General features: G+C 40.7%; 1 protein-coding gene across 1 annotated transcript in view; it reads left to right on the top strand.

Moving 5' to 3' along the window:
• The first annotated feature begins 3,526 nt into the window (after nt 1-3,526).
• GLIS1 (GLIS family zinc finger 1) overlaps nt 3,527-13,586 on the top strand; it is a 126,985-nt gene continuing 116,925 nt past the window's right edge. Inside the window, exons 1-2 of the mRNA XM_075182138.1 lie at nt 3,527-3,655; nt 7,576-7,735. Coding sequence (XP_075038239.1) covers nt 7,729-7,735 — 7 coding nt within the window. The 5' untranslated portion in view covers nt 3,527-3,655; nt 7,576-7,728. The remainder of the gene's footprint in view (nt 3,656-7,575; nt 7,736-13,586) is intronic.

Genomic DNA, 13,586 nt, shown 5'->3' on the forward strand with positions numbered 1-13,586 from the left:
AACCAAACTGAAATCGCTCTTTACAGACAACCCACAGATAGAAACACTTCCCTACTATCATTTCTTTCTGTTTTTGTGTATGCAAATACCATTTATTTCAGAGAATTGGTAAGGACAGTCTTTGTGCAAGTTCGCTCACAATCTTCTAGAAGTGCATGTGGAGGCAATGATACGCAGAATTATTTGAAATTTGCCTTCCACATATCCATCTCCCAGCGTACACCTTGTGTGCATGAAGGCAGCGCTATATGTAGGTATCCATTTGTTTAATATTCATCTGATTTAGCTCAAAACCATCTGATCTCTGTAGCTGAGGGAACTGTTCACCCGAAACTTGAACCCAATGAATCAGTTCAACAGAACTCAGAAGGAAATGAAAACAATGACCCCACAAATCTTTCTTTTGGTAACCAAACTGATGAGTACCACAACATTTTCTCCCATCTTACGTTAACAGAAACAACGGTGACTTCTAATGTGACACATGAACCTTCCCCATCTGTTTCATCTCTTAAACAGTCAAAATGACACGCAACAATAGTTACAGCAGCCTCTCCACAGACACTCGTGTCCTTGACACAAACACCATCTAGCCTGCCAGTGGCAATTACATCAGACGCAGCACAAAAGGAAACATTACCACTTCAGTCTCACAGGTCTTTCCAGAAACTCACAAGAACTGAGCAAAATGAACTTGTCAGTGTTGAAGCGGAACAGAGCAAAGGATTTGCAAAAGGACATAGCAAATGGGAAGTGGGATGAGCCTGAATATTAAGAACAACCTTATTAATGTCACCAATAAACTCAGTGGAGACCATTTACAAAGTGTGAAACTGCCACGCCGCTAAGTGTTTCAATTTATACAAGTGCACCTAGATTTTGGCTGAGGTGCGCAAGTTTATGGCACAAGATGGCTGCGATTATAGAATATATTACTTACTATCTCAATGACAACACAAGTCTGACCTTGTCTGGGCCCCTTGGTACCTTAGGGAAAGCCGTAATAGCCTTCCCACCTCTGTCCCGCAACGCGCTTTGTGAGCTTTCATTCCTTTCAGAGTTCAGGTTTTGAGTCGCCTCTGGGTCCTTCGGTCTGGGCACCATGCACCCAGAGACCCTGTAGCAAGATGTGTTATCTTTGTTTCTTGTGTGGGTTGTTGTATACTTGTTTATCTGTGCCCAGCAGTTGATTTGACTCAGCAGCCTAATAGGATAGTTTTCAAGGAAAAAAAAAAAATGCAGGTGACCCAGTGACCCAGCCAAGGTAGCCCATTATGGGACCGGCCCAGTGAGCACTTTCCCTCTTGCCCCCCAGCCCAGAAACAACGGATATTCAACAAATAAAGCTTTCATCAAAGTAGCCACCATAGGGTGGCTGAACTATCCATTACCACCTCAAATGACTGCAAATAAAAATAATTCTTAATTGTTAAAGTAACTATACTCCACAATAATTATATGCAACATGGTAAAATATTTTACAGGATTGGTATTAGCTAGTAAAATTCACCTGTATTCATACCCCAATTGGTGTCAATATTAGAATATAAGGACCCAATGTCTAGATGTAAAATATATAAGATTACATGATGCATATTACACACTGCTGTATAGTTATCAATTGTAGAAAATGTCCCAGGATTATAACTTTAATAATTTATTTGAAAACCAGGTTTTATTATCTCGCCATTCTCAGTACTAATTCCATCTGGCAATATTGCTACAGTACAGACGTTGTTTGGTAAGTCAGAAATCTCACAACACTTAAACATACTTGCCAACTCTCCCTGAATGTCAGGGAGACTCCCTGAAATAGGGGTGATCTCCCTCACTCCCTGAAGAGTCTGGCATTCTCCCTGATGCTGAGCCAGTACAAGACGTGGTTGGCTTTGCTATCTGTGGCATGATGACACAGTTCAGAAATTGTGTCCTATGTCCATGTATTGATGCCTATGGAGGTGGCCATTTTCATGGAGACCAAGATTTAATCAAAGACTGACAGGTAAGACAACATGACTTCAGTAATGGAGACAGAAATGTAAAATACACATCAGTCTCTAGGGATTCTTTAGCTGCTGTTCATTAATGCATAGTTGCCTACTCTCCCGGAATGTCCGGGAGACTCCCGCATTTCTGGGTGACCTCCTGGTTCTCGCCCCCGCAATAGATAAGTGGCGGGGGTGGGTCTTAATGATGCAAATATTGTGTCCTCTTAGCCCCGCCCCCTGCTGTAATTGGCCAAATTTGTGACAATCATTTAGGGGGTGGTGCCAAAATGATGCGGTTCATAAAGCCCTGCCCCACACACCCACTTCCCCTGGGATCTCCCTGAAGCCAACGAGGAAAAATTGGCAAGTATGCACTTGAATCATGGGTATAATTATTAGTATTATTCCAGCATTTACACAGTGTCCGCAAAGTAGAAATGTACAAGGTATTTATTTGAAATACACGAGAAGTTTATTGTGTATTTGTCCCTTTATATTGTATGTTCACTTTCCTTTCTATGCTTCCATCCTTATCTTGCCTTTGCTGTTACCAGGAGAGAACAGTATCTCTTCTACATCGGTGGTGGGTTTATCATCAGTGAATAAATAATATTATCTGCAAGTTACATTCGGAGCACATTGCATTCTCCTTCTTTGAAAGAGATCTTTATGGACATATTTAGTTAAGCATAAACACTTCAGTTATTGTATAGTCAGCCATGTATGATAGTTTGGTTCCCTATAGGATCCAGTGCAGATGTGGTTTAAATTCATCATGCACGGCTCATACACCCCGCATTGGGCCTGAGTCATTAAGAAAAGTAAGGCCAAAAAAAGGAGTAAATGTTCTCCAGGACAAACCATGTTACAATGCAAGGGGTGCAAATTAGTTTATTATTTTGCACATAAGTTAAATACTGGCTGTTTTTTCATGTAGCACACAAATACTTGATAGCTTTATTTTTTCACTGAAATGTAAAGTTGATCTAGGACATATCCTACCCCAACTATAAATATGTCCCCACATTTTAACTTTACCTCCCCTTCCAATGTAACATGGTTTTGCCAAAGTACAAAGTTACTCCTTTCTTATGCTTTCTCTCCTTAATGACTCCGGTCCATTATTGTAAACTGTAAACCTGAATTTCCTCTCTAGTACCGTGGCCCACTTACTTCTACTTAGGCACCAGGTCTAAAGGATTCCACCCATGTACCTTAATCTGTTATATTTTTACGTATATATTGTTTTACTTATAGTCCCAATTACTAGGGATGCTTATGATACCTTGAATAGTGAATCCCCCAATTATGCTTAATTGGTTTGGTCTCACTTATTTAATGTAGAAGTTATGATAACGACAATCAAGCAAGGAAAGCAGCCGGTGACTTATAAGGTGTTTAGACTGTCCTGCCAGAGAATGAATTTTGGTCTTAGTTCAGCAATGATTTGTCATCCTGTAGTACTGCAGTTAAACCTCCAGGGGTCGCTGATCAACTTTTAAATAAGAAATTAGATAACTTTGAGCCGGGTTGTTTAATTGATTGCAGAGCGCAGATAGCGGTCCGGAGCGCATGGAGCGAAGATATGGGACTGTCGGGTATGGGGATGAGGGCAAGAGGAGCCCTTGGTGGAATGCACAGAGCAGAATGTTACTGGCCTAATACAGGTAAGAAGAGGTCATGTATTATGTACTGTGACTTTGATTGTAACTGAGCACTACATTCCTCATAGTGGGATTGCTAAAACCAGTGTAATGTTTATGTGGTTCTGGGTTGTTATTTGATCTCCCACGTTAAAGAAAAAAATACAATAAAGCCGGAGCCGCATGACCCATATACTGAACTGAATATTGTAGGCAGCAGTCGGATCTTCATCATGTGTACTATTAACTGAGACCCTATTATAGTGCAGTTTGGAACTGAATAATGTCCATATTCAGTGTTTTGGGCACAATAGGTAATACGAAGTAATGATGTTGCAATTTTATATCAGAGAACTTATTTTGTCATACTGGATATTCAGTAGAATTACTCTATAGATAGCCTTTACTGGACTGACATAAAAGCTGTTCGTACTATGTAGTGGAAATGCTGTACAGACCCTCACGTTGTGCACTGGAAATATTGTATAAAGACCAACATCGTATTTCACTGTACAGTGCTACATACATTGCTTTACAGTGACACTCATACAATACTGTGCTGTGAACATGCTGTGCAGACTCTCATATATTGCTTTACAGAAACACAAATGCATTATTGTGCAGTGGAGATGCTGTACTGAGACCCTCAGACATTACTGTACATTGGAGACGCTGTACTGAGACCCTCAGACATTACTGTACATTGGAGACGCTGTACTTATAACCTCAGACTTTACTATACGTTGGATATGCTGTACTGAGACCCTCAGACATTACTGTACATTGGAGACACTGTACTGAGACCCTCAGACATTACTGTACATTGGAGACGCTGTACTTAGACCCTCAGACTTTACTATACGTTGGATATGCTGTACTGAGACCCTCAGACTGGGACATTACTGTACATTGGATATGCTGTACTTAGACCCTCAGACTTTACTGTACGTTGGATATGCTGTACTGAGACCCTCAGACATTACTGTACATTGGAGACGCTGTACTGAGACCCTCAGACATTACTGTACATTGGAGACGCTGTACTTAGACCCTCAGACTTTACTATACGTTGGATATGCTGTACTGAGACCCTCAGACTGGGACATTACTGTACATTGGATATGCTGTACTTAGACCCTCAGACTTTACTGTACGTTGGATATGCTGTACTGAGACCCTCAGACATTACTGTACATTGGAGACACTGTACTGAGACCCTCAGACATTACTGTACATTGGAGACGCTGTACTTAGACCCTCAGACTTTACTATACGTTGGATATGCTGTACTGAGACCCTCAGACTGGGACATTACTGTACATTGGATATGCTGTACTTAGACCCTCAGACTTTACTGTACGTTGGATATGCTGTACTGAGACCCTCAGACTGGGACATTACTGTACGTTGGATATGCTGTACTGAGACCCTCAGACATTACTGTACGTTGGATATGCTGTACTGAGACCCTCAGACATTACTGTACATTGGAGACGCTGTACTGGGGCCCTCAGTCATTACTGTACATTGGAGACGCTGTACTGAGACCCTCAGTCATTACTGTACATTGGAGACGCAGTACTGAGACCCTCAGACATTACTGTACATTGGATATGCTGTACTGAGACCCTCAGACATTACTGTACGTTGGATATGCTGTACTGAGACCCTCAGACATTACTGTACATTGTAGACACTGTACTGAGACCCTCAGACATTACTGTACATTGGATATGCTGTACTGAGACCCTCAGACATTACTGTACATTGGATATGCTGTACTGAGACCCTCAGACATTACTGTACATTGGAGACGCTGTACTGAGATCCTCAGACATTACTGTACATTGGAGATGCTGTACTGAGACCCTCAGACATTATTCTACATTGTAGACACTGTACTGAGACCCTCAGACATTACTGTACATTGGAGACGCTGTATTGAGACCCTCAGACATTACTGTACATTGTAGACACTGTACTGAGACCCTCAGACATTACGGTACATTGGAGACGCTGTACTGAGACCCTCAGACATTACTGTACATTGGAAACTCTGTACTTAGACCCTCAGACTTTACTGTACATTGGATATGCTGTACTGAGACCCTCAGACATTACTGTACATTGGAAACTCTGTACTTAGACCTTCAGACTTTACTGTACGTTGGATATGCTGTACTGAGACCCTCAGACATTACTGTACATTGGAGACGCTGTACTGAGACCCTCAGACATTACTGTACATTGGAGACGCTGTACTGAGATCCTCAGACATTACTGTACATTGGAGATGCTGTACTGAGACCCTCAGACATTATTCTACATTGTAGACACTGTACTGAGACCCTCAGACATTACTGTACATTGGAAACTCTGTACTTAGACCTTCAGACTTTACTGTACGTTGGATATGCTGTACTGAGACCCTCAGACATTACTGTACATTGGAGACGCTGTACTGAGACCCTCAGACATTACTGTACATTGGAGACGCTGTACTGAGATCCTCAGACATTACTGTACATTGTAGACACTGTACTGAGACCCTCAGACATTACTGTACATTGGATATGCTGTACTGAGACCCTCAGACATTACTGTACATTGAATATGCTGTACTGAGACCCTCAGACATTACTGTACATTGGATATGCTGTACTGAGACCCTCAGACATTACTGTACATTGGAAACGCTGTATTGAGACCCTCAGACATTACTGTACATTGGAGACGCTGTACTGAGACCCTCAGTCATTACTGTACATTGGAGACGCTGTATTGAGACCCTCAGACATTACTGTACATTGTAGACACTGTACTGAGACCCTCAGACATTACGGTACATTGGAGACGCTGTACTGAGACCCTCAGACATTACTGTACATTGGATATGCTGTACTGAGACCCTCAGACATTACTGTACATTGGAAACTCTGTACTTAGACCTTCAGACTTTACTGTACGTTGGATATGCTGTACTGAGACCCTCAGACATTACTGTCCAGTGGATTATGGGTCTTTCATACATTACTTGTGGAGAAGCAATGTTGATATAATCATATTGTGCAAAGGAATTAAGGCAATACCTATCCTGTTATACAGTGCACTGGAGATACTGTCTTGAGACCCTCATACAGGGCACTGTAGATGGTGCTCTGAAGATCCTCATATCGTGCAGTGAGAATTGTGTATCTAGACTAGTAAGGTCTCAATAATTTTTTCAAGGCACCCCTAAGCCAAAATACTTACCAAGTAGTCCCCCACCTTGTTTACCACCGGCCCTAGCCGTGGCACCCCTGTGAGATCGCTGTGGCACCCCAGGGAGCCGTGGCACACAGTTTGGGAACCACTGATCTAGACTATCAAATTATGCAGTGTGCATGGTGCACTGAGACCCAGTACAATGGAGATGTGTTGCTGGGAATGTCACACATTATTTTGCAGTGGGAATGCAGTGCTCAGACACTCAGTGTAGATTACTGTGCAGTGCAGTGTGCAGTGGGAATGGTGCACTGAGACCCAGTACAATGGAGATGTGTTGCTGGGACTGTCATACATTATTTTGCAGTGGGAATGCAGTGCTCAGACCCTCAGTGTAGATTACTGTACAGTTTGAACTACTTGCAATATTGGCATTAATGGGGACAGTCAGACTGAGTTGTAAACTATTGATTTAAGCCAACTCTTCGTATATAGTAAATTTAGCGTATCCAGTGGTTTCTCATAATTATTATACTTTTATTAACCATTACACAGTGACATTAGGGCTCTGGCACGCTGATACAGATTGTCATAAATCCTGGCACCCTTCCTTATATGTTGTACTGGGGTCTAGGGATCCCTGTCAATTTTGGGTGTGTGCTATAGTTGGAGGGGTGTGTGCATGATACTACTAATGATGAGAAGAAACCTCCTTCACTCAGTTCTCTGTCCATCCGCAGACCCCACTCTCTACTCATATACTGTGTCTTCAATCTTGGCACGGACGGGCACCCTTAGACGGCATGCAGAGGGTCGGCTAGCAAGACAAAATTCATCCCAAAGAAACCTGGTTATCCCAGTCTGGCAGGAAGATTAAAGGTCTACTTAGTATCATGAAGGGTGAGTCCAAACCACTGTTACTATCCCATCTCCTGAGTCCCAGAGACGGTGACAGAATATTCCTTAGGGTTAGTGCTCAGAGCTTGTGGCTGTATCTGCTAAGGATAAAGGACTTTCTCATTGTGGATAGTATCTAAATATTCTATTATTCAGACTGACTGTTGGAACACTGTTACTTTTTCTTATCCCGAGTATTAAGTTTCAGTTTTGAGTTATGTATAGCTATTCAACATTTTACAGTTTGATTGTAAAAAAAAATACATAAAATATAATAATTGTGTATTTCTGAAATGACTGCCAATAGCGATACGACTGACAGCCGGAAAGGTTCAGCAAATGTAAGAAACTCTTCTAATAGCTAATAACTACCTGGGTAATACTGACATTAGATACTTTTACTTATTTATCTTTTCGGTACTTACACCCAGCTATAAGTTCTCATGATTGATTGCACTTTAATGTGGATAGCTTGCAGCGATGTTTGTAGTGTACATGATTATTTGACTCCTTTTGGAATTAAAGGCAGTTTCAATTTAGTTTTTTTTTTCTCAAAAGGTTTTTATTAAGTTTTTAGTAAAAGAATATGTAACAAACATAGCAGTTACCACAGAGTACAGTGCATAATGTAGATCCAATAAATCAAACAGAACTGCCATAAACAATCAAAAAACCAATTTAGTTTTTTAATGTTTGATTTTCATAATTATATTGCTATGATCTATCAAATGAACCAATGAAAGGCATTCTCTCATATGAATCCATTTACCACACAATTACCACTGTTTAACCTGAAGTGTTGCTTGCGTTTAGATCATTTCTAAAATTCTTTAATACATATAAGTACAAATTCCAATAACGCATACTACTGATGGACACCTTTTAATGTTTTAATTGTATTAAGAATTTAAATTAAAGTCATATTTTTGCCATAAAACTAAACTGAAAAGACAATTCTGCTTATACACATCAATATTTATGTTTCATTCGTGTTTTTGCGCCAATTTTTTTTTATTACTTATTTACATTTTCTCAGACAATAACAATTTAAATTCCCATTCAAAACAGACACGTTAGGGTTATTTACTAACACAGTACAATGTAAATGTTCTAGAACACTCAGCAACCAATCAGACATTGGCTTTAAGGGGCCGATTCAATTAGCTGCAAGGTGCCGTAGTAGAGTCGCACGATGAGTTTCTGCGTGATGTTTTTTTTTTTTTAAATGATAAAAGTTGTCATTACCGTAATTGCTGGTTTTGTACCCAGCACAGGAGGATATTATGGAAACTTGCCGCTATGTGACCCATACTGTTTAACTTGCACTTGATTGATCTGAGATAATTGCTGATTGGCTGCTATGGCTAGGTGCACATTTGTACTTTGTTAATAAATAAAGACTCAAATTAAGTTATTTCGGCGCCTGGGAGAAACTTGTCCCAATTATTTAACGCTATAAGAATGGGTGGATTTTCCTTATGACTAATGCTAAATAAACCCCTACTGAGATTGAAGCTGATGTGCCTCTAAATGGGATGTTACACCAGTATAGTATGTGAAAAGGGACTAGATTGAGGTCCAGTTACTATAAATAATTATGTACTGGAACGGCACTGTAGATGTTCAGGAAGTGAGGGATCCAATTTTTTAGATATTCCTTAATATGAAATGCTTTGCAGATTGTTATATTATATATCTGGGCAGCACGGTGGCTAAGTGGTTAGCACTTCTGCCTCACAGCACTGGGGTCATGAGTTAAATTCCTGACCATGGCCTTATCTGTGTGGAGTTTGTATGTTCTCCCTGTGTTTGCGTGGGTTTCCTCCGGGTGCTCCGGTTTCCTCCCACACTCCAAAAACATACTGGTAGGTTAATTGGCTGCTATCAAATTGACCCTATTCTCAGTGTGTGTATGTTAGGGAATTTAGACTGTAAGCCCCAATGGAGCAGGGACTGATGTGAGTGAGCTCTCTGTACAGCGCTGCGGAATTAGTGGCGCTATATAAATAGATGATGATGATGATTTCTGTAACACGATAGTACAAACAGGCCTGGTAAAAGACAAAGTATGTACTTGTTTAGCTTTATGTGTTCGGTATCGGTAAATCTGCCTATCCATTGATGGAAGTTACATGGATTTACATCCATGATTTGTGTCCAATTTGGTCTGATTAAACTAGATTGGCAGATAAAATCACCAAGAGAAATGAAAAATATACTTTCAGTAATGTAATAGAGTGATATTACTGCCATTATATGACGAAAACATGTTGACGTAAGGATGGATTGTATGACAATGATATTATAATGGTGTCTATGTGTTTTGTGATAATATACGGCTGGCGTATCCTACCCAAGCTGTGATTTCTAATTGCTGCCAGTGGACTCTGGATGATTTAGAGGTTAACGTATGATAGAATACTGTGCACTGTGACGGATAAATCATTTGCAGATTTGAGCTTCTACTATGAACTAGCTGCGGCTCTACTTTTTTTTTTCTGTCCCTGATACATTTTAACATGATGCAACTCAGAGGAGAAAGAGGGGGCTTGTTTTAATATAAAAACTGTTTATTTACAGTATGAGATAATTGATTCCGTAAGTCTCAAGAGAGCTACTAAATTCAGTAATCTGTGCAGAGACCTTGTGTCTGCTTCCTTTGTTAGCCGGGCTGTCATTCCAGGGTCCTGCTGAAAAGGGAACAGTACTTCCAATTACTTTTCTTTTACTATTCAGAGGCGTATAAGTAATTGATCATTATAATGTTCTCGATTTTGTTGGCGTGTCAAATTTGACATTATTTACCATATGCTGTACATTTGTACTCTGGTGCCTAACGTTTGGGTTATTTGCTATAGATCTTTTCTGTTGTCCCCTTTGTTGCACCCTTATTGTCATAGTCATACTTGCCAACTTTACTGGAATTCTGGGTAGGTCTCCTGGACTCCCGGGAGAATAGTGCATCCTCCCGCATTTCCCCGCTTCCTAGTGAAATGGGCAGAATGAGAGCCGCCATGACGTGATTCTCAGGGAATCGAGTCATTTTGGCCCCATTGTAAGTGTCATTACATCATGGGAGCGGGCCCTAAATGGCACTGTTCACCAAACCCCGCCCCCCTCAGTCCACACCTCACACCTCTCGCCTTCCGGGAGGGGAACATCAAAAAGTCGGCAAGTATGGTCATAGTAATGTGTAAGATCTGCTCGTATAAAAAATTACTGTGTATTCTGTACTGTGTATTCTGTGGGCAGCATGGTGGCGTAGTGGTTAGCACTTCTACCTTACAGCACCGGGGTCATGAGTTCAATTCCCGACCATGGTCTTATCTGTAAGGGGTTTGTATGTTCTCCCCGTGTTTGCATGGGTTTCCTCCCGGTGCTCTGGTTTCCTCCCACACTCCAAAAACATACTGGTAGGTTAATTGGCTACTAACAAATTGACCCTAGTCTGTGTCTGTCTCCCTCTGTGTGTGTGTGTGTGTGCGTGCATTAGGAAATTTAGACTGTAAGCCCCAATGGGGCAGGGACTGATGTGAATGAGTTCTCTGTACAGCGCTGCGGAACTAGTGGCGCTCTATAAATAAATGATGATGATGATGATTCCGTAGCGATCATAGAGAACACAACTGCCTCTAAGTCTGACAATTACCTCACAACTGCTGTTGCCTTTGTCATGTTCAATTATGTCTTTTTTTCTTCCTTACATCACTGTTAACCTTGAGCTAGATAGTACTATTGCCTTTTTAATATTACAGGAAATATCAAACATAACTAGGATCAATGAGCTTTACATCCGACAGCAATATTTAAGTATTTAAATCTGAAAATAGGAAACGATATATCTCCATGATCATAGTTATCTATGATATTTCCTGCTGTTTGATTTGTATGAATTTAACATTTCAGTGACTTCTAAAAGATTCATCTGCCTGGTTAGGAAAGGAAATACTGGGACATCATAAGTTAACAAATGACTAGGATATTACAATTTTACCCATAATTTAATTAATTCCACAGTGTATTAAGAACATAATCGTTTCATCAACAATAAAATTGAAATATAAGGGACAAATTACTGGGATGCCCACATAGCCTACAGTTTCACAGGCCATCAAACTCTCACAATACTATCTTTTGGTTGGCAAGTGATGTAAAGCAATTACAGGAGCCTATTCTCAATTTGTCCTGTTCACGTTGGTACTTTAGGCATCTGAAGAATAGAAAAATAAGTCGGACATACTGGTAGATTTAATTGGCTTTTGACGAACGTTTGTACCTCTTGTGCTCATCAGTGTGTGCCTGTGGTAGTGGAAATCATACGCTCCGATGGGACAGGTTTGTGACTAAATAACATTCTTTGATTGAGCAGCCCTGTCGAATACGCTGCCACTATATAGATACATTTAAATAGCGACCTAAGAATTTCGGTATTTATTCTTTGTACAGAGGTGCGTGCGCAGCCCACCAGGGAGGTGCATGTTTTCAGTTGTTCACCCTCCTAAGTGATGGTTAGACTTGAATGCTTCCCTAGATAAGCCTCTAAGGGGGGGGGGGTGTCTTTTGGGGTTACTGAAGCCCTGGTGTAAAGATACGTGACTGATAGTACCTTATTCATTAGCATCACAGCTATATTATGTTATATGAACGTCTATATTTATTCATCATTTCAGTTTGTCCAATCCACTAGGGGAATCGGGGTTCCTCACCCCCCTTGACCTTGCTCCAGGACCGTGGGAAGCAGAAAAAGTTTAAAAGGGGGCAATTTTCCAGGGACAAGTTTAATTCTGGGAAAAACACCGTCTAGAGCAGTGTTTCTCAACTCCAGTCCTCAGGACCCCCTAGCAGTACATGTTTTCCATATCTCCTTGCTGGAGCACAGGTGTATTCATTACTGACTGACACAGTGTAGCAGGTGGTATAATTATTTCACTGGTCACCTGGCAATCCTGCACTGTTAGTGGGTTCTGAGGACTGGAGTTGAGAAACACTGGTCTAGAGGCTACGTCTCCATTGGACTTAAAAGCATTAAGCCGCTGGAAAGAAACACAGCTGCTCCCGACATCAGGGGCTAAAGGTCCTAAGGCTTCACTCTTCTGGGCGTGCACAGTGAAACTCCAAACAAGCTTCATTGCCATGCTGTGTTCTGTAGGTAAGTGTGCACTCAGTTCAACAGGACCACAGATCAGAGTTAGACAGTGCACGGTACAAACGTTCTTTGTAGAATGTGAACTCCCTTCCTCCATACAGTGAAATTGTAAATTATTTAAGTTACATTTTAAATCTTTATTTTTCATGCTAGTTGTCCTTTAGCAAATCAGTTCTTGCCTCTTGCTTCCAGGCCTTGCCAAGTTCGGCAGTATTTTATTGGGTTAAAATTGCTGTTAAGATTCGGCATGAAATTATTTTGAGCATAGCCAAAGGGTTCTAGGTAATGTTGCCATAAATGCATGGACTCACAACAAACATTGTTCCTGTGCGATTCTCCAGTACTGTAGTATATTCTGTTTACAAATACTCCGTAATGTATTTAATAATGCATGTTTGTAAAAACTTTGGAAATGTAAAAAATCTGCCGTTAATTGCTGTTTGTTGTTTTATAAAATTGAGATCAGACCCTATTTACATTGTACAAGGTCTGTACTAATCCCGACGATACATTTTGTTTTTCCCCACATTGAAATAATATTTTCAGAGCTATGCTCCAAATCAAACTCCACAACAGCCCCGTTTGTTTTCAGATGAAAATAATGATTTGTTTAAACTATCTGTAATTTCGCTTGAATTTGCTGACTTTATAGCAATTTATTACTGGAACTAAATGAGACGTATCACAAAGTATCCTTTGTCTAAGTCA

Source organism: Mixophyes fleayi, chromosome 8 (genome assembly GCF_038048845.1).
Source record: "Mixophyes fleayi isolate aMixFle1 chromosome 8, aMixFle1.hap1, whole genome shotgun sequence".
In the NCBI taxonomy this organism is placed as follows: domain Eukaryota; kingdom Metazoa; phylum Chordata; class Amphibia; order Anura; family Limnodynastidae; genus Mixophyes; species Mixophyes fleayi.